Source organism: Elaeis guineensis, chromosome 14 (assembly GCF_000442705.2).
Source record: "Elaeis guineensis isolate ETL-2024a chromosome 14, EG11, whole genome shotgun sequence".
Taxonomy (NCBI): Eukaryota; Viridiplantae; Streptophyta; class Magnoliopsida; order Arecales; family Arecaceae; genus Elaeis; species Elaeis guineensis.
The window spans coordinates 53,021,111-53,045,958 of NC_026006.2; the positions used below are offsets into that span (position 1 = coordinate 53,021,111).

Here is a 24,848-nt window from a genome sequence, read left to right on the forward strand (position 1 = left end):
AAAGCTATTCATTATGAGATCTGACCATCAGAAACTAGTCAAGGTTTGCCACCTAACAGACTGGTTGCTTCAGGTTGGTTTCATCTGAATAACTTCTGTTTAGGCAAAGCTGTCAGTGCTTGTAGTGGGTCATGGCTTAAATATTGTGATGTGCTGGACGGTGACACTTCCAGACTGCCATCAGCTCAACTTTATTGTTATAACTTTGGCATGTGGCTGGGCAAGGATCTAACTGATATACAAGGATCTAACTAGGAATTTTTTTTAAGATAGACTGTTTTTAAATGCCTTCTTATGGTTTACATAGACTTTTTGAGGAAATTTGTAAGATTGTCATGTCTAATATCTGACTGCATTTGACTTTTCAGAACACATTCTCCATCCAAAATCACCTTTATCTTCAGGTTTGTATTTCTCTAATTATAGAAGATATAACTTGAAATAATAAGGAAAGATGGGAACCATTCAGCTATGAGAAATTAATGAGGAGCCTATTTGCTATTCCCAAGTTGGTCAGCTGTGCTGGATTAGATAGCTCAGCTACAATATATCTCAATCGAAATTCTGGTCCCCCATTTTTGACAATTCTGCTTTGTGGATTTATTTATGGATTCTAACTTTGGCACCAAATAGTTCACAGTCTAGCAACACTTTGTTTTGCCATTTTGTTTTCCATATCATGTTAGAGGGAAAGGTGTCATGGATGAGGATTATGGTAGGGGAAGTTGAGTTCTGCTTTTCTTGAACTGAGAAACGGATTGGAGATATTTTAAGCTTGAATTTTTGATAGGGTTTGTGGTAATTCTGGGAGAAGGAAATTTTGTCTTCATATCAAATAATGGCCTGATAAATTTACCTTTCCAATCTTGCAATGGTTAATGTCAATGTCCTTCATTGTTGTGAGACTTTCCTAGTTCTTGTAAATTATGTTATTTATCCTTTTAAATTAAGATTGTTCAATGTATCACAACTTTTTTTTGGTAATCTTGAAGTTACTGGACTTGCACTCCTTCATGTTGCTTATCTATATGCACATTTTTGTGCTAATGTAAAGGTAGTTCTGCTTTTTTGTTTGTTTTTTTTTTTTTTGAAGCATAAATTTTCTTTCAAGATAGGTTTCTTTTTCATGCATTGTATGTCCTGGAAGTTCGGTTGTTGATATGTAACCAATCTGACATTTCTATGAGAATCATTGTATCAAGTTAAACAATTATCATATTGTGGGTTCTGCTGATGAAAATTGCTACCGTCAAAGATATTCCATGGTTTAAAATTTTGTGATGAAATTGTAGATCTGTTCTCAAATTGTCCATGTGCAACTGTACCTATGAAGCATTGTCTTATTTATTTTGACTCGAACATTTTAGCTGGAAGACAGTGGTAACAAAGAAATTTTTCTTTCAGTTTCTGCATCATAAATATTCTTGATAAACTTGTAACGTATCCTGTGTCAGGCTTGCTATCCAAAGGCTTGAGATCACAAAGAATGACCTCCGGATTAGGATTGCTAAAGAGGTATGAGAGGAAATTTTCTTGGGATGTGACAGGATATAGAGTGGCTGAACTCTTATTGGCATATATGGAAAATACTTTATCAGGCCAAAGGAAATGCTATTCTACAGGCAAGTCTGGAAAGAAGAAAGCAGGCTTTGCATGAACGGCGCTTGGCTCTAGAACAAGATGTATGTTATTTTCTTGTATGCTTCCAGTAAAGCTTATTGAGTTTCATATGTTTGTTTGCTTGAAGTTTTTGGAGTAGAAAGTTCCAATACTAATCTCCGGAAAGGTCAAGGAATGAGTAAGAAAAAAATTTCTTTTTATATGATTGTACCAAGTATTGGAAGAATCTTTTTCTGCATATATGGCGAATGCTCAACCTTTGTAAACTCATGTCTGGTTGGTGGATCTGTAAGATCCTTATCTGATTGGGAGGTGTAAATATGCCAGACTCCAGTGAGCCAGCCAGGCTTAGCTCATGTTCAGATCACTCTGTAATTGAGGCAAGCTCTTGCCAGCTCGTGTAATGTTGAGTGGAACTCGAATTTGCTCATGAACAGCTTGTTTAAGAGAACATGGAGAGATTGGCATCTCACAAAGCTTTTATATATTAAAAATTACATTTGAAATTCATTATGTTATGTATAAATTGTATTAAATTTTAATCATTGTTAAATAAAAATGATTTATGAATAATAACTAAAATAGTACTATTTATCTATTCCTATTTTGGGCTAAATAGAGCTGAGCTCTAGTGAGCCAACCCGGTCAAGTGAGCTGAGGAGGAGCTGAACTCAGCCGAATACAAGCTGCTCATAAAGGCTTGCTCATTAGACAGCTGTAGATCGGATGGCATAACACTTGTTTTCTTTATATTTCTATAAAACCACCTTATATTACAATTCACAGTCACTTTGTTGGCAATTTTTGTTGGGACTTAGTTTAAATCTTTTGCTTTTACGTGGTTGTCAGTCTTCACATTTTTCTCTATACTGTCAGCTAATCTTCATTCTTTGTGGGATCACCTTTTCTAAATGCTCCTTACATGCTTTATTATGACAGTACTAATTGAATTGGATGTAAATATAAATTCTAGGACAGCTGCTAGTTTATAGAACAATATTAATTAAAGTTCTTAGTCTCTTAAGTTCATTTTGAAATAAATTGACTTGGATATGTTGTCTGAGGGTTTGTATTTTGCTGACCTGGCCAATTGTGGTTATGGATTTGGGGTTGAGCATTTTCTACTCTGATCCATTCATGTTCTGACCTGCCTCTATTGTCACCCCCACCATGAATGACTTGGTAAGGATAACCAAATGCAGAAGTTGTATATGCAAAATACCTGATATGCAATCACATGTTTTCATTTGTGGTTATCGTTTGCATTTATTGAAGCGAACTTTTATAGCAGGCAACTATTTATCTTTTCTGAAAATATGTTAATAACATTCTGTTGACTATTTTTTTAAGGTCTCAAGGCTACAAGAGCAATTACAAGCTGAGAGGGACCTTAGAGCTGCTCTGGAGGTTGGCTTGAGCATGTCTTCTGGACAGTTTTCTAGCTCACGTACCATGGACTCTAAGGTCTGTGCTCTTTTTCCTGTTCATCATTCTTTGCATAAAATAATGGATTTTGTCAAGTTTGACCTTATGCCTTTTAACTTTCTCTGAAGACAAGGGCAGAACTTGAGGAGATTGCCCTTGCCGAGGCTGACGTTGCCAGGTTAAAACAGAAAGTTGCAGAACTCCATCTTCAACTTAATCAACAACGTGAAAATCAACATGGATCTCTCCCTCATGCCGGTGATCGCTGTCAAATCCTTCCAACCCATATCTCACAACAGTGAGACAATTTGATCTTCCTAGTTTCAGTTTTTGAATTTTTAATATGTCTAAATTCTAAAGTTTAAACCACTTTTTTTCTTTTTATCCTTTTTAAACACAAGGATTCTATCATGCTTCTCACATTCAGACATGTAACACTAGTTTTATCTATCATATAAATTGTTAGTGTTGGCATATCAATCATCTCCACTTTTTATATTTGCATATTGAGTAATTTGTTTATGTAGAAAATTTCTTTTACATCCCATGTTAAGATGTATATTATGTATCTGCTGTATATTTTCCTGAATGGATAGGGGCATTGTAAACATACATCACTTTTATCATATGGGAAATGTCAGATGGCACCTAGGACTCAAATGCAGGTGCTGATGGGTGTGCCGGCCAGCTGTGCTGTGAAATTCTGAATGAAAAGTAAGAAAAAACTGGGTTTGTACTTAACGCTACTAAGTCACATTGAGCCATGCCATTTTGACAGCTGATATGTGGTGCCATGGGTTGATATCCATGCATGCCCAGTGCCCGCACCTTGTCAGCATGGCATGACATGATATGGTTGGCACTTGAATTCTTGGTTAGAACATAGATTGTATATACGTTACGACACCTCTACTTGTATCTCCAGTTATTTGTTTCATAACTACCATCCATGTTATGCATCCAAATGCATATTATAAATTTGCTTCAGTTTGTAAAGCTGATTCTGAACATTACATTAGGCTTGTGATTATAACTTATTTATGGTATAAATGAATTCTTGAATGTGCAAATGATTTGGAAAAACTGACAATTAAAATAGGATGGGCAACCCACTTGACATCTTAACCACTCATCCGATCAAGTTCAATGCCAGAAGTATCCTTTGCTGTGCTAACATATCAAGAAAACCAAATCAGGTATCTCTAATGTCTGTGTGGCAAATAGAACATATCCAAAAAGGGCACTAGGTTAAGCGTGCTTGGGTGAGGTAATACTAGGATGGATGAGCCCTTGGGAATTCCTCGCGTTGCACTCCTTTTAATTTGGTAAACAAAAAAAAGGGCACTAGCTTGATGGGCATAAATTTAAAAACCTGGTTCAGAAGAAGTAACCAACAAAAAAGCCAAAAGATGCAGGTAGAGCCAATAGAAAGGTCAAGAATCTCAAGAACACAAAATTGATACCAAATGCTTAGGAAGAGTTGCCAAAACAAGCACATAGCCATTAGAAGTATCTCATATCTTCATATCCAGATGAAATCATTATGAAAGGGGCTCAACTGCTTACTGCAAGGACTGCAGAGTTGAGTAGGGTCCGAAAATGTCAAACAGTCAAAGAATACGTCTAATGTTGGTATGAACCAAGTGAATTGACAACTTTTTACCTCTGATTTTTTAATGTTCTTTGGTTAATTTTTAGTTAGCGTTTTTTTTGTTTTTTTCTTTTAATTTTCAAACAAAATTAAGCTAAAACTTGAAAAATTAAAATCGCGTTGTCTAATTGAGCCTTGATAAATAACTAGAAGTTGATGTGTTTGGTTGGACGATCGAATGACTTCTATAGAGAGATAACTTGTTTCTAGGCACATTGTTGTTGGCTACTCTTAGTGTAGTCCTTACTGGGTTTTGATGCCAAATTAGTTTTCATTTTTAATCTTATTCATGAGGGACCATTCCTTTATACTGATTTATTTTCTAGCATGTAATGGACCAAATCAAGGCCTGATCAAAGTCGACACCTAGAATCCAACCTGCTTTTAACCAAAGGACAATAGTCCCTGCCCATTCCAATGGTCAACCTGTATTGTGCTGATTCATTGCATCCCTACAAGTTTCTTTTAGTGAGGAAATCTTAAATAAGGAGATGACCTGCCAACAAGCAGGGAAATGATTGTGACTTGTGAAGAATGCTATATTCGGCATTACAATATCATTAACTTCTAGAACACCCTTTCTCTTGGCATGCATGATAATCATGAACTAAAATTTATTTCATTCGGTTTAACTTTTGGTTGATAACTGAGCTTATCTCTGTGATTATACGTGGACTAACTTATCAATCAACTCAAGTTGCCGAAACGTACTTGGTTATTTAATGGGTCTGATGGAGAAATTCTATGGTCTGATCTTGTTGCCACAATCTTTTTGCTTTTAAATATTCTGCAGGAAGATTGTTCAGAAAGATTTTGATATGAGCCTTGCTTTCTGCAACCATGAGAGGAAACAAAGAAATGAGGCATGTCTAACCAATTCCTGTCTCATATGCTTTTATATATAGTTAAATTTTTTAATCCTTATTGCTTTTTTTTTTAGACATTTCCTTTTTGGGTTCTGGCAATAATGCAGTCCTATAATATGCTTCCGTAGAAAATTCATTTTCTTTTCTGTCATTTAAGCATTATGTTTGAGCATTTCAAGCAGGCAACATTTGGTTCTGCCTTTAATTTTCATAAATTAATATTGCTAATAATTTGGACAAAAGAAAAAGCCATGCATTTGACTCTTCAAAGATGCCCTGGGAAGCGACATGCATAATTTGCCGAACCGGGCTAAGCCACCCTGTTCACTCCATATCGAGCCGAATTGGTGCGGGACTGGGTTGGTTCGGTCCTATTTTTTGAAACCACCTCCGAAACCACCCGTACCGAGGCATACCACCCTCGTACCATACCAAATCAAAGTGTACCAATCTGTACTAAGATAAAAATTGAAAAAAAAATGATTTGACTAGGCTTGCTGAACCAGACTGAACTGTCGGATCACCTTGTACAGAGCTGAACTGGCTGCCGACTGGTACGGATCCCGATACTGGTTTTGCAGACCTTGGACATGACAATAAGTGGTATCTAGGAAAAGTTGAGCTGAAGTGGTGTGGAATGTGCTGTCACTAAAGGCCCTCGAAAAATTTGTTATTTTTTATGTTAAGCAAAACGTAATAAAGCAATGCTGAAATAGTTCTTGCAGGTAACGACAAATGTTTTGGTTTGTTTAGGTGAGTTGGTAATAGAAATGAACCAAGCAGACCAAGCAGGTTGGTTTTAAAACAATCAAAATGAATTTTGCTGCAAAGATTGTAGAAGTCTGAAATACTCAAATATGATAAGGAAATTGAAAATGATTAAGTAACAGAAATTGAAAAAAATTAAAATTGAATAAACATCATGGTAGCATTAAAAGATGGATCGATAACAAGCTGTTTGGATGCATGCTTCATTCTATGAAGTGGTATGTTATATCTTCATAGTAATAAACTAATAATCAATGTAGGAGGCTGAAATGGATCAGATATGGATCAGGTGTTAGCATATCCATATCCATATCCATTTTTATTTGGTAAGCAACAAATATGGGCATGAATGTTAATGAGATGCTAAAATTTGAATCTATATTTTGAACTGATACAGATACAAATTGGATATTAACGGTATGGATATGAATTAGATAGCTAAACTTCCTGGGTAGGATAGTATTCCACTTTATGTTTTGTTAAAGAGTAAGTATACAAGCTTCCAGACTTTCTTTTTATTATGTTTCTGAAACAAACAAATGATTATATGAAAAGCAACAGAGAAATACCACATCTACTTAGATGAGTCCTTTAGTCAATCCTAATAGTTCTTCTAAGCTACATGCATTCGATTAAAAGGGTGACTATGTTAGGGTGAAATGTAAGAATGTTGCTCTATGGAAGAAAATTATATTGAAAGCATGCTGATGTTATCACTTGATTTCCTGTGGGGTGTATTAGAACTATATGTGACCAAGTCGGGTTGAAGATCGATTTGGATATCCAGATACAAATTGGATATGTGTATTCATAGGAATATCTTCTTTCTTTGCCAGGTATGAATATGAACATTTGTCGGATGCGAAGATTTGTGTTACTTTTATAGATTCGTATATGAGAAGGGATCCAGATACGTATTATCTGATCCCTTTTCGCCTTCTACAATGTAGAGAAATTTTACATTGTTATCACCTTCTAAACATTTAGTGATAACATTGTTATGTTCTAATTCTATATGTGTGTGTGTGTATGTGTTCCAGTCATCTTTAAGTAAACAACAATATAATTAGTATTTTGTCTGAGATGATTTTGTAACAAGTTTCAATCATATTTGTTATAAATATACAATTTTTATATCATATACAGTCTTTGGAGTAGTCCTTTTATCAAACCACTCCTTTTGAGATATGTCCAATTGTTGAGCTATATTTGAGATGTCAGTCTACATGAATCCATAAACTAAGGGTATTTGTATTAATGGAGATGATATGCAGGATTTTCTGGAATACTGCTAACATGATGTGACAACCACAATGTTGCACTAAATAGTTTACCAAGTTCAGATATTTTGCACAAACAAGATAATATTTACACAAGCAGAGTAGGCTTCTCCATGTGCATATACTTGTTTAACCAATTGCTGCCCTCAGTTTCTTGGATCGCCATCCCTTTCTCCATTCTATGCATGCCAACTTATTGTCCGGATAACCTATTACAACTTGAAAATGCTTCCATGGCTTTTATCACTTTATATTGGTTTTTCTTAGATAGGTGTCCAAGGCAAGGATTTAGGTCCAACGGGACATCCAGCGGGATATCAGGATGGGATACCATCTCATGTGTCGGGACAGGACGTCCTGCTATTGTCTCAGCGTCCTGATCGGGACGTCTTGGGATATCCTCTGTCCTAAGTGTCGGAACGAAGCGGGACAGCGGCGTATCCCATTTCATGGGAAAATTGGGACAGCCCCATCTCATAGGATTTAAAACCTTGGTTCAAGGTCAATCTAGCTAGGGTAGAATAGGTTTCAAAGACTATCTATGCACATTCACCAGTTTAGTGTTCTCCACCATAAACCTATAAACCTGAATTAGAGAAAGCCATGTTTGCCTCCCACTTAATGCTATATTTTCTTCAGCTTTTTCTTAGTTCCTCTCTCTCTCTCTCTCACATTTCATTGACTTTTTATACTACATGATGCCAAGGTGCTTAAATCCAAATTTCTAGTCTTTTTTTCTTTTTTCCTTCTGTATCTGCTGTTTTCTGATTTATGTTGTTATTTTTGTGATTTGAGAACCCAAATTTCTAGTCTTTTTTTTTTCCTTCTGTATCTGCTGTTTTCTGATTTATGTTGTTATTTTTGTGATTTGAGAACCTTAGTTTTCTCCCTGATTTAACCTAGATGGTTTAATATATTACCCTTTCTTTTATTGTTGATGGTACATTCTGCATGCACAATTGGAGATGATGATCCAATGCCTTGGGTCTGTTTATGATCAAATACTGGCCTGATTGAAGCACGCAAGCATGGCATAAATGGACAGACTACTATGTGTAATCTATACAATTTGGAAGTATTTTATTATTACTACGATCTGCTACTTTATTAATTTTGGCTGACTTTTAATCATTCTTGGTGAAATGAATGCTAAGATATGTTGATCTAATTAATAAATGTATAATTAGCATTTTGTTCAATGGTTGAAACTATCAAGCTCCTTTTATTTTGAACTTTGATATGTAGAGTCTTCTGTCTAGTGTCCTAAAGTCCTTATTCAACAATTAGACATCAAACTTGTCAGACCAACAGTGATAGGGAACTAATGCTGCCTGCATTATTTTTCTCCTTCAGAAAATTATTTAAAATAAATTTTGAAACTGATTAAACTAAACTTGTTACTTACAAGATAAATCATAAGTTATCTACCCAAACTTGTCCTAAAAGTAATTTAAACAATAATTTACTTTTGAGACAACCTTGAAAACCAGTTGCGGATCCCATTTGCATAGGTTTTTTTGATAAGATTTTTCATGCTTGTGGGTTATGTGGCCTTCATGCATACAATTTGTTAGTCCACTTCCCTAGGCACACTATTTGGTGAATCTTCGGTGGTTGTTTAGAAGTCCAATCAAGCATCAGAATGACCTTTTCTTGTTGTTTTATGTCTTATTAATTCTTCTTCATCTTAGATAATAGACTGAAAATATGATAAGAACCTAATATGAGATCATCATTTTTTAGCTTTTACAAGTAGAAACAAGAACGAGTGGGACTAGGCAATTTTATTTGTCACTGTTACATAAAATGGTCTATGCAGACGCATGTGGCATAGGTCTATGCAACCCATTGAGCATAAACTATAATATGAGGCTGTTCTCATTTCTTTTTGGTACATAGTTCTTGTTTGCTTTAAAATTAGATGTAAAGAGCTACCAGGGGAAGTTACTGGCAGATTGAATTTGTTCTTCATTCCTAGAATTTACAGTAATACTAGTCTATTAAATCTTATGTTATCAAGGAGTGACTATGAAAATGTGTACTCGTGATATCCCATGTCGATTGTTTGATATAAGCAGCAGAAAAATTCAAATGTGATAATTGTAAGGATTAAAGCTGGTTGGCAAAGTAGTGAGGATGTGAAAGCCTGTCGACAAGCCAGCATAAGTTTGCTGCGAATGAATGTCATCTCAAATCTTAATGCTCAAGACTCATTACAGGAAAGCTCATCTGGAGCAGATTGGAAGAACATTAAGCCGCAAGTGCTACCTCATGCTAGTTCCAACAAGCTTTCTTGGAGACATTCTTTGGAGACAATTGCGAGCGAGTCAAAAGATGCGGAGGCATCAACAAGCATATCATCAGAAACCGTTGCTGTTGTTGCTAATGATACATCCAGAATAACAGAGGTAGGGAAAGCCATCTGTCAAATATGTTGACCGGTTTTACTCCTATGTGCATCATTGTTAATCAAGGTTTGTTCCAGCAGGGTATGGAATATCAATGGCAACCATCAGTGGCATCTTCTACATTGGTGGAACTGACAACCCGTCTTGACTTCTTCAAAGAACGGAGATCCCAACTCATGGAACAATTGCATAGTCTTGATTTGAGCCATGGAGCACCCTCACATGGATTAGCATACAAATCCTCCCCTCCATGGAACAGTCCGAGATGAGAGAGACATGTATAACCTCTTGTACATCCTCTATGTCATATGATTTGTTTTACTATTTTGTTTTGACTCTGTTGCAGGAGTCGACCCTTCTAGTGAAGTTCTTTTACCCTGTAAAGACTAGAGACCAATGTAAATTGTCTCACTCCATTTTACTTTTCCTATCTATCATTTGCCCTGTGTAAACTGGGGTTATTGGATTGGCTATATTTTATCGATGAAAATCCCATTTTAGCAATCAAGAAGATGCCCTATGACAAGTAGTTTACAGGGAAGGGTTATATATATATATATATATATATATTTTTTTTTTTTTCAATGCAGAAAATAAAAAATTTTACTGATTTAATACTTATTTAAAAAAAAATAAAATAATACTCTTTCGAAATTATTTATCAAAGTATTGTCCGAAACAAAGTCACTCTATGATAGGACGACTGTGTGCTGATTCATTATTTTGCACGTCACCTGATGTGTGGAGTCAGCACCTGATGTGTGGAGTCAGCAGGAAGAGAGCTGCCTTATGGTAGGATGGCTTGTAGAGCCATTTTATCATAAGGTGATTTGGTCGTATGATATTAATCTTACACCAAATATCTTTTTTGCCCATCACTTAGACAAAAAACACAATAAGCCCTCTCCTCTTTGACTGTCGGTCTCCGTCACCCCTGCCCCAATGATCCTCTCGATCCCTGGCATTTGAAACCTCCCTCCCCTTTCCTCTCAATTGATGGTGCAATAACCCTCCTTCCTCTCCCTCTCGATCTTTGGTGCGAGAGCCCTCGGTACGAGAAATCTCTCCTCCTCTCGACCCGCCTCCCTCTCCCTCCTCGATATACCGTCGTGCCTCCCTCTCAACCCACCCTCCTCCCTCTTCGATGTATGGCCACCCTTCTCTCTTCCCTCCCAGTGGTCTGCAGTGCCCCTCCCTCCCAACGGTTTATTAGGCCCTTCCTGGCCCCCCGTCCTCTCGGTCCTCCCGACAGTCCTTGCTGCACCGCCTCAACCCCCCTAACTAAATGAGGTATATTTCTTTACTTTTATTTTTTTATATAAATTATAAATTTATTTGTTCTATTTAGAAGGATAATGTTTAGAAAGTATAATGTATAATTTATTTTTATATAAATTATATAATTTCTATTTAGAAACTAATTTTAATTTATAAATAATATTAATTTTATTTAAATAATATTAATTTATAAATAAATTATCAAAATAATTTCTGACTTGATCGTTTGCTTTTAAAAATATTGCATTGCATGGAATCATAGATCCGTCTTTTGATTAATATACATATTCTAAAATATCTGTACATTTATATTTTTTTGTACGAATGAGAGAATTATGTACCTTAGTTAATTGTCTATCCAGTTTGGACTGTTTGAGAATTATAATTGATTTTATAGATAATTACAATAATCAAACGATATGTAGAGGGTTCAAAAAAAATTTTGGACAGCATTTTTCTTTAGTTTTCCTCACACATTTTCAGCCGTAGGGAGAACTAAGAAAAAATATTGTCGAAATTTTTTTCAGTCCCTATTGTGCATCGTTTGATTACTGTAATTATCTATAGAATTAATGCAATTCTTAAATGGGATAGGACCTAATTTTACAATGGTAGAATGCATTTATTATATAAGCCATTTTAAATGTTAAGTACTTTCTCCTAGTGAACATATGTTTATATATTCATGCAGTTACTTCTCACAATAATTTCCAACAAAATAGATCGAAGTCTTGTCACTGTTATCTTCCATTAGGATGGGAGGATCAGTCATGATGCTAATGGTGTATATTATGATGGTGGAAGGATCCAGATGACTATGATGGACCGTAACGCACGCAGATGCCCCCAATGGTGCTGATTTATTTATTTTTTTATGTGATATATGAACTATCTTTATGTATCGCTTGTGTTCTTTTTAAACTATTTTGATTATGTAATCATGTTATGTAAACGCTTGCAAAAATTTATGAAATGATCTTGTTATTAATATTCATTATTTATCGTCTTTGATATTTCTTATCATCTTTGATATTTCTTATTATCTTTGTTGTATACTCGTGTTTATATTTTGCACCTCAGATATGGCTGGTTCAAGCTCTGACGTGCATTCGGGGCCGACTGACTCTACCGTGCTCTATCTTTAGACTCGACATCATAACGACAGTATATATTCTGGGGAGAATATGGGGCCTCTACGCTTTAGACACAGAGGCTCGACCATCATGCACGTTTGGCGGTTATATGAGAGGATCCAGCAGTATCTCATACATCTGATTTTTATGGAGTATTTAAAGTTTGCGATATACAGCTGGATTGGGCCCTCATCATAGCCATGATGGAGCTATGGCGTCAGGAGACTCACACTTTCCACCTATGCATCGAGGAGGCGACAATCACTTTGCAGGACGTTACCATTCTTTTCAGATTATGGGTGCACGGGCCTGCCATCACTGATACTGTACAGATTATCTAGTCAAATCTATGTGAGGAGTTATTTGAGATTAGATTGCTAGAGATGTTGTCGGGGTCTTCACTGAGATTTCACTAGTTTCACGACATGTTTCACCACTTATCGGATGATGCGGATGATAAGACCGTGTGGAGGCATGCACGAGCATTTATTCTTTGCTTTATCGGTGGTCATCTGTTCATCGATAAATCCGATTCCCATGTGCAGTTGTTGTACTTATCCCTGCTATGTGATCTCGACGCATGTGAATAGTGGAGTTGGGGTAGCACTATCTTAGCCTTTTTATATCGTGAGCTCTGCAAGGCAACCAGACTAGATGCACGTGAGATAGCACGGTCGTTGGTGTTGCTTCAAGTTTGGGTATGGGAGCATTTACATATTGAATGGTCAGATCGGGTGCTTCCCAGGGTAGAAGCCTACCAACCGATGGTGAAAGGTGATATAGCAGGACATGGCTCGTTAGATGTGGATGATGCTGGTTTTAAGGGCCTATTTGGTGGCATACAGCATGATCAGACTGATTCAATGGGATGCAAGTATATAACCAATAGCACTGATTTTATATGATAAATAACTATATATTTTCACACAATAATATAGTGACTTCATTTTGGATGGATGGAGGACTTGACTGGCTGGTGCTAGTAATTCGGTGCCACACATAATCATAAAATATAGGGATCAGTTTGACCAGCAGCATGATGATTAGATGGTGTGGGTGCCTTACACACTAGAGATATTGGTCACATTATTCGAGGTATGTCGATCAGATCAGTATGTATGGAGGACACGTGCATCTCTCATTTGCTTCGACATCATGAAGATCTATTGTTTAGAGCACGTGATGCTGACAGTTTGGTATGCATCAGGACGTCCCCCACCATACGACACTCATGACGCTCTCCACAATGTGGATCGATGAGGGCGGCATCGCCACAATTAGGTTCGAGAGCATCGGGAGCATATTGATGTATGGAGCGACGGGAGGATTGATTGTGGCTGGTCCACCCATGCTCTCTATGATGGATTATTATGATCCATATCTACAGTGGTACAGGAGCATTACTAGGTGATTCATCTCACCATTGATATGTGAACTGCCCGAGATGAAGTTTCATCCTTCGGACAGCATGATGGATATTGTGGTAAGTATATTTTACTTTTGTCTCATTTTGTTATGTTGTTATTGGTATACTTATGAAAAATATATATATATTTTTTTTCATACTGACAGTTTCAAATGATCACATTGCTATACGATACGGCAAGGAGCGGCTTCCATTCGGTCACTATTGGATGTAAGGATCGAGCACTTGTCGATGTTATGGATGGTCTTGTCGATACAATGTGAGTCGTTTTAGAGGGTAGATGACTTCAGGCTATGCCATCAGTAGATAATCTGAGTACCTCTTCATATGCCCAGCACACCTCATATCCTAGCTTCTTGGACATCAACTTCTCCATAGATGATGCGTCTATATCATCGAGGATGAGTGAGCCGAGAGATACATCGTACTGACCTAATGAGCAGCATGTCGATCAGCATGGGAGGGCTAGAGATAGGAGTCGACTGAGAGTTTTTCGAGGTAGACATCAGGCATATGTTAATAGGCCGAGCATGCCATCATCTCCCACCCCACTGGTCGATAACGTGCTCGAGCTATCACGCCAGCGGCCAGAGATGATACGTGTTTATGAGAAGTGGACGCGAAGGAGGCCCCAGTATCTTGATATATACGCCTCTCGATAGTTGTGATATTTATATATATTTTTTTTTCTAATAAACTTTATAATCATCAACTATTGGATTATATTATTTTAAAATTAATATTATAATTTTTTTTAATCTGAAAGTACATATTACAATTTTTATTAGTTGCACAAAAAATTAATTGTTGACCTTGATATAGGTTATATAGTTGGAGTTTGGGATTGTCCATCATTTCTAAGATATCCTGCCATGTTAATTATAAATAAAATTAAAAAAATTCAAATTTATATTTCAAAAATAATAATAATATAATATAATATATTATATATTGATATTTATAATATTTTACACTATTATAATAATATATAATAATATTATATAATATATAATAATATTATATGATATATAATATATAATATATATAATATAATAATATATAAGAATATAATATAATATATTATGTATTAATATTTATAATGTATATAATATTTTACGCTATATTATATTATATAATAATATTATATAATATATAATAAATTATTATATTATATATAGTATATATAATATTATATAATACAATAATGTATAGTAATATAATATCATATATCATATATTGATATTTATAATATTTTACACTATATTATTATATATAATAATATTATATAATATATATTATATTATATTAAAATAAAATTAATATAATATAATATTTTAATATATTATATTACATTATAATAATATACAACGAGAAACTAATAAAATTATATATTAATATAATATATTACTATATAATTTATAATAATGATATTATATAATATATATTATATTATACTAACATAAAATATTAATATAATATAATATTATAATATAATATTATAATATATAATATTATACAATATTATTTGCTTATAGAGTTGCTCTATGTTAGGGCAACTTATAGAGTCGTCCTATCATAGGACGACTCATGCTGTGTAATCCATCCTGACAGTAAAGCCGCAGTAAGAATACTGAGTCAGCACACAAAATCATCCTATGATAGAATAACTTTGCTCCGGATAGTAATTTGATAAATACTTTTCAAAAAATATTATTTTAATAATTATTTTTAAATTAAATATTAAATTAATAAAAATTTTAAAAAAATAAAATGTGAAGAAAATAAATATTGAAGAAGGAGACTACTGCTTTACCCTCTTTGTTTATGTAGTTATTATTTTTTAACATATTTAATATTTATAATTTAAATTATTTTATTTAAAATTTTAAATGATAAAAATATATTTTTTTATTAAAAAAAATTATGTGATCATATTATTCATATGATCAAATTATGACTTCCTATACATGATAAATTATAATTTGATCACAGAATATCATAAAAAAAATATTTCATCATTTAAAAATTTTATAAATTTTTCACGATAAAAAAAACTTCCATCTCTGTAATTTTTTTAAAAAAAATATGACATTTTGTATATAAAAAATATAATTTAAACACAGAATATCATAATATAATCAAGATATCATAATTTTAAAAAAATATTTTTTTATTTAAAATTTTAAATAAAAAAATATAACTGTAAATGATCTAACCGGTGGCATATTTTTTTCTACGCCACATGCTGGGTATAAAAAATTTCTCTACGGTAATATACGTCGGAGGATGACATAATTCATCCTACCACGTCGCATATAGATCAAGTCTTTTTGAACCGAAATGGCTTGTGTTCCTCGGCTGACATATCAACATACAAAATCATCCAAGTAGGTATTTCTGCAGTGAGATAGAACGTGAATGCGCCCGTACACGTACACCTGCACGCAAACGCCTACACAAGAACATAAAAAAAAAAAAAAAAAAAAAGGAAAACGAAATGGCCACCGTTTCGTGGATCACGCTAGCATGTACCAGCTACAAGACAATGAAGGTTCAGGTGCCATTAGAGTCGAAAAGTACTAAAACAAGATCGAATAATCAAGTGTAACATGTCATGAGAAGGGTCATATAGCTCTAATTTCTTATATGTTTGATGAATCCAAAAAAAAAAATGATCAATTAATATGATAACTTACAAGTGCAGAAGAAAATATGGCTAAGAATTACAGAGGAAAAAGTAAAGCAAAACAATTTAATTTGATCAATTTCATCTCATCTGTGTGCTTGTTAATGTGGCCTCTCATGTGACAAGTAAGCTCTTGCTACCTAACAAGCCGAGGAAAACATAGCTACGGTTTTGTGCCATGACATTGTGAAACAGCAAAAGTTCTTCACTGCTTGCTTACATTTTACCAAGTGGTGATTCATGGCTGTGGTCATCCACCAACCAGAGCCCATAATCACGGAACCGCTTGATCTTCTTATCAAAGCCAGTGATGTAGTTGTTATGAATGATGACATGCATGCCTTTAGTTTCTTGTACCCATGTATCATTTTTAAAATACAAACCTCCTGATGGAAATGCAGCCTGGGGCAGCAGATAAAGATCCACCTGCAGTCAAAATTTTTCACCATTAGCATTACTATCCATCAAATGAAACACAAAATGAACCAAGATTAAAGGCAATCCTAGAAGTTCTTAGTCACAGATCAGACTACAGAAGTTGAAGACTTGAAGCATGCACAGTCTGAAAGTGCCTGGCATTTTGATATAAATTTTAATGCAAATGGAGTCATCCGAACAGAAAATGCGCAAGTAAACAAGCAAAAGAAAAGAATACATGGATGAATATTAACCATTATGGGTTGGATTTCAGGCATCGATAAGAAAAGCCTCTGTACAGAGAAAAAAGTACTTACAAAATCCAATCACTGGAACATACCACATGGTCATCGTCAAAAGGTATCTCTAGGAACACATTTATGAGTAGCCGACATTTTACTTATACGACACACCTGCTTTGAGATCTTTTTGCAACCTCATCCCTACATCAGCTCCCTAAGAACTTCCTCGTTCATAATTTTTTAAGAAGCCCACGTCTCCATATCCATGCATCCTCCTGCATTTCAGGTAACTAAGCTGTTGACATGACAGATGCAAGATAGAAGCAACGCATTCATGGACACGTGCACGTGCACATGGGTGCACCTGGGGGGGGGGGGTGGTTGGGTGGGTGTGTGAGGTGGGTGGGGTGGCGGGGGTGGGTATATATTATGGGCCACCTAAGCTAAAATTCACAATCTATCATGATCTACAACATTCTGAAAAGCCAAAACCAAAATGTCTTAGAGGATATTTTCCACCGAGTTCTTCCTCCAATATTGCGTAATAAAGAGCTAATCATTCTATTAGCAAGTCAACTCTAACAACAGAGGCAACTCATCTACATCATCAGCTACCAAGATATTCATATCTGAAAGAGTGCTAGAGCCAACTCCTTGAGGGCCTCCAAATTAACTGGGAAGTTTGCATTGGAGGCATTGACTAGCAAAACCTTGGTTGCAAATAAAAAGTCGACCAAAATCAAGCATGATGACCTTTTTGGGATCATCTACCTGTCCCAAAGCAACAGCATGGTCAGGTGGACCACTCATTGATCCAGTCTGATAAAAGAGCTTACCATACATTCCACGTATTCCTCGAAGGATGTGACCCCATAAGTCACTGCATTCTTACCCTCGAGCACCAGAAAATCCATAAATATGCACCAGAGTTCTGTAGAGTGGCACGCCTCACCAAATGGAATGTTTCTACCAGAACTCTTGATCAGCAAAGTCAAGAGCTTCATCTTCTCATTATCATGCTCTATCAACTTTCCTGAATCAGATTCTTCTCTTTCAAGGGAAAACTCCACCAGAATTCAGCATCATCTGAAAACCAACTACGAAGAGGTCACTATTCTAAAGCATCTTAGATTTCCCCGAACTTCACTACCTTCCAAATTTCAGCATTGAGCCTTCATGCTGGAAGTTGTCAATAACATAATTATGAATAGAGGTTGTCCAAGGGATTCCGCTATTTGCCATGTTTTTTGTATCAGATCTACAGATATTGGAGATAGAAGTATAACAGGAGTTGGGGTTGACTTCCATAATAGATAGCATACCATACTCTTAAATGTAGTTAGGGACCTCGAAGGCTCAAACATGAGCCCGACACGTTGCAACACCAAGGAGCCTTGCTATACATAGGCCAAGGGTGCCATCTCAGCACACTTGTTTCATCCCATAAAGGAAGATCATGAAGTGGAAGGAATTCCAGGTCACTGTCGAAACATCAAGTACATGCCCGAATCATTTTACCAGCACTCATGTACACGGTTCTCAAAGAACATGCAAAGATAAACCACGTCACTATGTTGCCTTCTAATTATGTAATGGCAATACCTAGTGCATCTTCTTGAAATCCAGATGCATCTTCTTAAAGTCTGGAGGATGACAATGTAGATGGACTCTAAACAATTTTCTTCCATGCTGATTTAAAACATGGATTTATTAGCTTGATGGATTGTAGATGAAGTAAAGAACATTATACAAGGTGAAAAACTCAATGCATAGAATGAACACTCATCCATACAATTATACTAATAATTTATTTTTTGTGGCTGATCAAGTAGGAGTAACCATAAGCAAACATTATAATTGCTTCCACTATAGGAAACTTGGGCATTTAACCATGTCATAAATTGATAACAAGCTAATTCTTGTTGAAAGCATGTCGAATTAACAATCATAGGCTGAAAATCTTTACAAAGATATAAAGAAGTAAACTTGTATTATAATAAGAAATTTCTCAAATGGCTTCATGGAGATGGCAAAGCTAGTTCCTACTGTTACAAACTATTTTGAATATTTCACAAAATTGTCACCTAGGATGGATGGAAAGCATGAATGCCATCTTGAGAACAATCTTAAGGTGTAGTCGGGCAACATTTATGCTGGCAATTAACTAAAAACACGTGTTGTCAATATTAGTGGTAGCTACGTGAAAAAAAGGGGGTGGAAGTTGCACTGCCAAATGTATGAGCATATTAATGGTTAATAGGTTTGCAAAACCAAGAAAGAAGCATCTATTCACTTGAGCACAATTTCTATCTTACAGATTCTTTAGTGTTTGATTGTTCTTGATCCTTACTAGTGAAATCTATTTGTTCTTTTATCAGAAAACATGCTTATCAACAATTATTCACCTCAATAGGTAAAAAATGAAAAACAAAAATTGAGCTAATAACCCTCTCTCTTCCCTTTTTCTCCATTTTTTACCTTAAAGCATCAGCTCAATCTGATAAAGAAACATTTATATATATAAGAGTTTTGCTTATTACGTAAGCAATAAGCTTTATCTAAGCTAGGTAAGAAGTTGATCTCTACCCCTATCAGTCAACATCATCTCCTTCCATATACCAATTTTTAGATCATTTGATCTCCCTTCTCGCTACTCCAGCAACCCTCACCCCAACCTCTTCCATCTTAAAAATTTCCTACAATTATTGGACACTTCTCTTCTTCTTCAAAATGTCGACATCCCAAACCGTACTGGCAATATAATTTTTTAGCAAATTATAAAAAAGAATTCCCATACTACTAACAATCAGTTGTAGCCATCTCTTCATGAAGCCACACTAAGGCTCACAGTTCCCCAAGGCCAAGATCCTTACCTCTTCACAGAACTCTATCTTATTCCATCTATATACCTAGGGCAAGAAATCTGATTTAATTGCATAGACTTTCAACATGTTAACTAATTTTCACATTTGAAGACTCATCATTCATTATCCAAGGCTGGTGCAGGATAAAAACGCAAGCCTCAAAACTATATGTACAAGTTCAGACTTTAAATATACACATACTTATTGATCTTTTTAATCATACTGGTTCAAAAAAATCCTTAAGCAACTATACTATCATAATGACTCCATTCCAAAATCTGCAGAAAGGTAATGCAATTCTATCAATTAGAAACAAACACCTAAGTTCCAGAACATTTAATACTGCATGACATAACACACCTGGCCAGCAGTTTTGTTCAAAGCCCAGTTGAAAGCAGGTTGGTCATTTGCTTTCCTTTTCTTAGACCATGGCTGTTCTTGTAGTTCATCAATCCACTTCTTCATCACTTCCTTTGCTCCTTTTGTAGGACGAAGAAAAATCATGCAGCTGCAGATATATGTTCGCCCCTTTTTCCCAGGAGGTGGCAAATCATGAGGGTGATTCAGAGGTTTCACCTGTCAGTTCCAAATCAATTAGTATGAAAAGTATAAATTGGTTGAGAGCAAAGGTCATTTCTACTGCCACCTGAACAAAAATGACCAAATTAGCAAACCCCATCTTTTCTAATATCCAACAAAAGCAGAGAAAGCTCATAATTTTATTCCCTCAACTTGATATTCGACACTAGTATCCCTTTAGAATTTGAAGACGGTTTTACAATATGACACTTACAGCAGCCATGTCATCCGTGAAGTAGACATCATGGTTCCCTTCAAGATAAGAAAATGGATCCGCCAACCAGACCATATCCACGTCATTGTACATCACATTATAACCCAGCTCCAGAATATGCAGCAGATGCCGAGGCCTGCGGGACGTAAAATTGAAGAAACCCTGTCATATATGATCCAATCAGCCCACATGCCCTAAAATACAAAAACCACCACAAATATCCTCTGAAGCTCAAAAAGATTCAATCTTGCTACAAGCAAGCATAATCAATGACGCCGCATCTACAACAAACATGCAAATTAATCTCTTTTCTACGCAATATACAAATGATTCAAGAACTAAGGTGACAATGCGCTTAAAAAACAAAGGGGAAGAATTACCTGAGAACCAAACTTGTGAGCAGTCTGGGCATCAGGAGCGGGAGGGATCAAAACGGCATGGCCGGGCCACTTCTGGTTGACCTCGTAGAGGGTGGCATAGTCTTCGGCGATGACAAGCACCTTGTCCTGATGCCTCTGCCGGGCGATGCTGATGAGCCAATTGTTAAGGAAGGGGATGTAGGGCTGGCTCACGGCGCAGACGATGACGGTGCTGTTCTTGGCCACAAAGGCGGCAGCTTGGGCCAGAGTGTAGTCCCTCCATCGCGATAGAGACCGCTCTCGGTTAGTGGAGGAGAAGAAGAGGCCTTCCATGGGGCCGGCCCAGGGGAGGAAGACGCCGAGGAGGACGAGGAGAGCGAGGAGGGCGAGGAGGCCGGTGCGGCCGAAGAAGGACATGGTTCGCTGGGGGAAGAAGCCATAGGAGGCGGCACGAGGGGAGAGGGGGTAGGCGTCGGCGAGAGGCAGCTGCTGCTGCTGCTGCTGCCTCTGATGGAGAGACATCATCGGGCGTTGTAGCAGCGAGATCTAGCGGAGACTTATTGGAGAATTTGGAAGGGATCGGAAAGCCTTTCTTCTTATTGTTCTTGAGAGTAAGCTAGTAGGAATGGATGGATCGCCGAGACTGGAAAGGGAGTTCTTTTTTAACCTCCGGCAGCCAGGGCACCGGGTTCCAGATCAAGAGACGGGGGAAAAAATTTATTACCAATCTCCTGTTTTTAGGACAATAAACAATCCCGGGAATTGCAGCAACTCTCTTATGCCATACACATATCGAGAGCCCAGCAATATTATTCTTCTGGAATAGATTAATGAAGATACTTAGTAAATGATTTTATAAAGATTTAAATTATTATTTCTTTCTACATATTAATTAAATTAGCTTTAATTTTAACGATGCCAGCTCACCAAGCTAGGAAAATTTGTTGATGGTATATTTGAAATTTGCATGTATTGCGGCTCGTCTCCAATGAGATAGTCGGATCATCGTATCTGAGTGTCGAACGATCGAGAGCTGATGGAGAGGGATCATTCGTCTGAGAGAGGGCACAGTCGAAAGGGAAGAGAACAAAAATGAGGACTCACAGTGCATTGAACGGAGGTGGGGTCGACTCGGACCGAATGGAAAGGTCAGCCGATGACGTCCGGTAGTGGCAGAAAAACCTGCAAGAAAAGTCTGCACCAGAGATGGCTCCGGCGAGGACATTCCGACGCTCAAATCAATTTTTAGCTGGAGGAGCGAGTGAGACAAAATTTCAGACTCTAAGTATTTTAGTGTGCGTATCTCCTGAAGATCTTCTCTTACCTCCATTTATAGAAAAGTAGGATGAAGGACGAAAGAACGGAAGAGCATTTTGATAACATCCAATCATACGGAGCTGTATGGGGGTATTTTTAAATGGCCCCATTAGTGGGCATGCATTTTGTCCGGCACATCAGTGGTCGCAGCGATGACTCTTATCGCACGTGTATGGCACAATTAATGACTTTATGGTATTCTATCACGATGCGGAGAGCAATGTAACTGCATGACAGAATTATTTGACCTCCGATAGTTTGGCCGATGTCGATATCTAGGTCTGCCACTAGTCGGGATAAGATGAAAGGGATTGGAAGCAGTCCGAGGTGAGTACTCTGTGCGCAAGCAGTCTCGAACTCATCAAGTGGGATTGGAAAGTCAGGTCGGTAGTGGATCGATCTGAAGTATCAAACACTGTAGGTAGCTAACGTCGGTTTCTTGCCGATGCCACTAGAGAAATAGGTTGGTCGTTGGCCGATGTAGTTTTCAACTTGGACTCACTACGTCCAGGTGATTTGAGGTCGGACTTTCACCAACCTCAGTTTTCAGATGAGGTTTGGCCTCCTGGTGAGACCGATTTCCTAGAGACCACGATCTTCTGATGAGGTCGATTTTTATCGAGGTACGCCTGCAGTTGAGATTGGTTGGATGAGGTCGGTTAAGTGATGAGGACCTACCCCAACATTTGCCTCCCAACTCCTGAGTTCGATTACGTAGTCTTCATCAGACGAAAGGAGTTAACCGATGTGCAGATCCAAGTAATATTTTTTGATGACCATCCTCAGAAGTCACATGCAGTAGACTTGTTGTTTCGGAGCAAGGGTCGCCAATCTATGGAGCATCTCATCAAGTTTGAAGCATGGTGGTTGAGTTGGAGCATGGTCGTATCTCCACTTTATTTTGGATCAACTGATCCTTGATCAATCAGAAATAAGCCGACTAACCATAATTTTTTTTATTTGAATCTACGCTGCGAATTGTAGCTCATAGTCCAGTAGCCCTTTGGCCATAACTGGCATACTAATAGTTGCCGGACTCCACAACTCCGTTAAACAGATATTAGCCGAATAAAGTGCGATTTCGTCTGGATTTGCACCGCAAACTGTAGCTTATACTCCAACGGTCCTTTGGCCATAGATGGCATGCTAACAGTTGCCGGACTCCACAGCTCTGTTAAATAGGTATTAGCCGAATAATGTCGGATTTCATTTGGGTCTGCACCGTAAACTGCAGCTTATACTTCAACGTCCTTTTGATCATAGTTGGCACGCTAACAGTTGCCGGACTCCATGGCTCCATTAAATGGGTATTAGTCAAATAACATCTCATCAGATACCAGTTGATGAAGATGTGGACTGGTCGGCTATCAAGCGACCAAGTTGCTAACATCTAGAGGAGTTTCCCAAGTCGGAGGAACATTCTGAGTCGTTTGCCCCCTGTAGTGTCAGTCTCGCCGAGGTCATGGTCGACTCATTTTGGAGGGGCCTCTTGATGACTTCTTAGGAGTTCCTCCTCAAATTTTATCGAGGTGACCTTGTGTTTTATCAATATTGCTGTTGCACCTCGAATTTTATCAAGGTGACCTAGTGTCCTATCAACAATCTTAAACACACCACACCTCGAAAACAACCGAGGTGACTTGGGGCCTTGATGTGGGTTTTTATTGTAGGCCATTCCATCGCAGAGGAGCGTCATCGTTTGCTGTGTTTTGAATCTCGTCAAGGCTGCCTTGGTCCTTGGCCAAGGGTTCCTATCGTCACATCTTGGACCTCATCGAGGTGACTTCTAATTTGGCCGAGGATTAGGCCTTCGAGAGTTGAGTTGTTTAACACAGAATTGTAGAAAAAAAATTATTTATAAGCTGTTCCTATTGACAATACATCCATAGATTTTCGATGTTCTAGATCCAAAAAATCTTCATCTCGTCCAGGTCCTCAATCTTGTATGCTCTAGGTCGTAGAACTGCTGAGACCTTGTAAGGACCTTCCCAATTTGGAGATAACTTTTTTTGCTCGGTCGGTTTGGAGACTTCGGCTCTCCTAAGGACTGGGTCTCTAGCTTGGAAGATCTTGAGCTTAACTCGGGAGTTGTAGTACTGAGCTACTCTTTGCTGATAGGAACCCATCCTTAGTTAGACTTGTCTTCAAGTCTTATTAAGCAAGTCCAAATCAGCTCGTCACTTGTTCGAATTGGTCCGTTCATCGTAGTGCTCCACTCGGGTTGAAGGTAGATCGATTTTAATCGGGATCATGGCTTCCATCCCGAATGCCAATTTGAAAGGGATCTTTCTGGTTGGGACCCGAGGAGTTGTTCG

At 37.1% G+C, this 24,848-nt stretch overlaps 2 protein-coding genes across 6 annotated transcripts in view; one reads left to right on the top strand and one right to left on the bottom strand.

Annotated features, from left to right (window-relative positions):
* The window catches only part of LOC105057598 (rho GTPase-activating protein 7), a 44,265-nt gene extending 33,774 nt beyond the window's left edge, over positions 1–10,491 (top strand). For 3 of the 5 annotated variants that reach the window (XM_019854850.3, XM_010940245.4, XM_073248874.1), the window contains exons 16-23: positions 369–404; positions 1,455–1,515; positions 1,599–1,682; positions 2,971–3,084; positions 3,174–3,343; positions 5,490–5,559; positions 9,830–10,018; positions 10,099–10,491. In XM_019854850.3, the coding sequence (XP_019710409.1) occupies positions 369–404; positions 1,455–1,515; positions 1,599–1,682; positions 2,971–3,084; positions 3,174–3,343; positions 5,490–5,559; positions 9,830–10,018; positions 10,099–10,287 (913 nt within the window). In that variant the 3' untranslated portion in view covers positions 10,288–10,491. The remainder of the gene's footprint in view (positions 1–368; positions 405–1,454; positions 1,516–1,598; positions 1,683–2,970; positions 3,085–3,173; positions 3,344–5,489; positions 5,560–9,829; positions 10,019–10,098) is intronic. The other 2 variants (XM_010940246.4, XM_073248875.1) reach the window with 1 other exon arrangement.
* A 5,962-nt stretch (positions 10,492–16,453) lies between these two features.
* Positions 16,454–21,965, bottom strand: LOC105057599 (UDP-D-xylose:L-fucose alpha-1,3-D-xylosyltransferase MGP4). The gene is made up of 4 exons (XM_010940248.3): positions 21,238–21,965; positions 20,858–21,019; positions 20,425–20,640; positions 16,454–16,967 (listed from the first exon to the last, which is right to left on the bottom strand). Exons 1-4 carry the CDS (start codon positions 21,739–21,741, stop codon positions 16,758–16,760), a joined length of 1,092 nt encoding a protein of 363 aa, XP_010938550.1. The 5' UTR covers positions 21,742–21,965; the 3' UTR covers positions 16,454–16,757.
* Between the last annotated feature and the right edge of the window lie 2,883 nt (positions 21,966–24,848).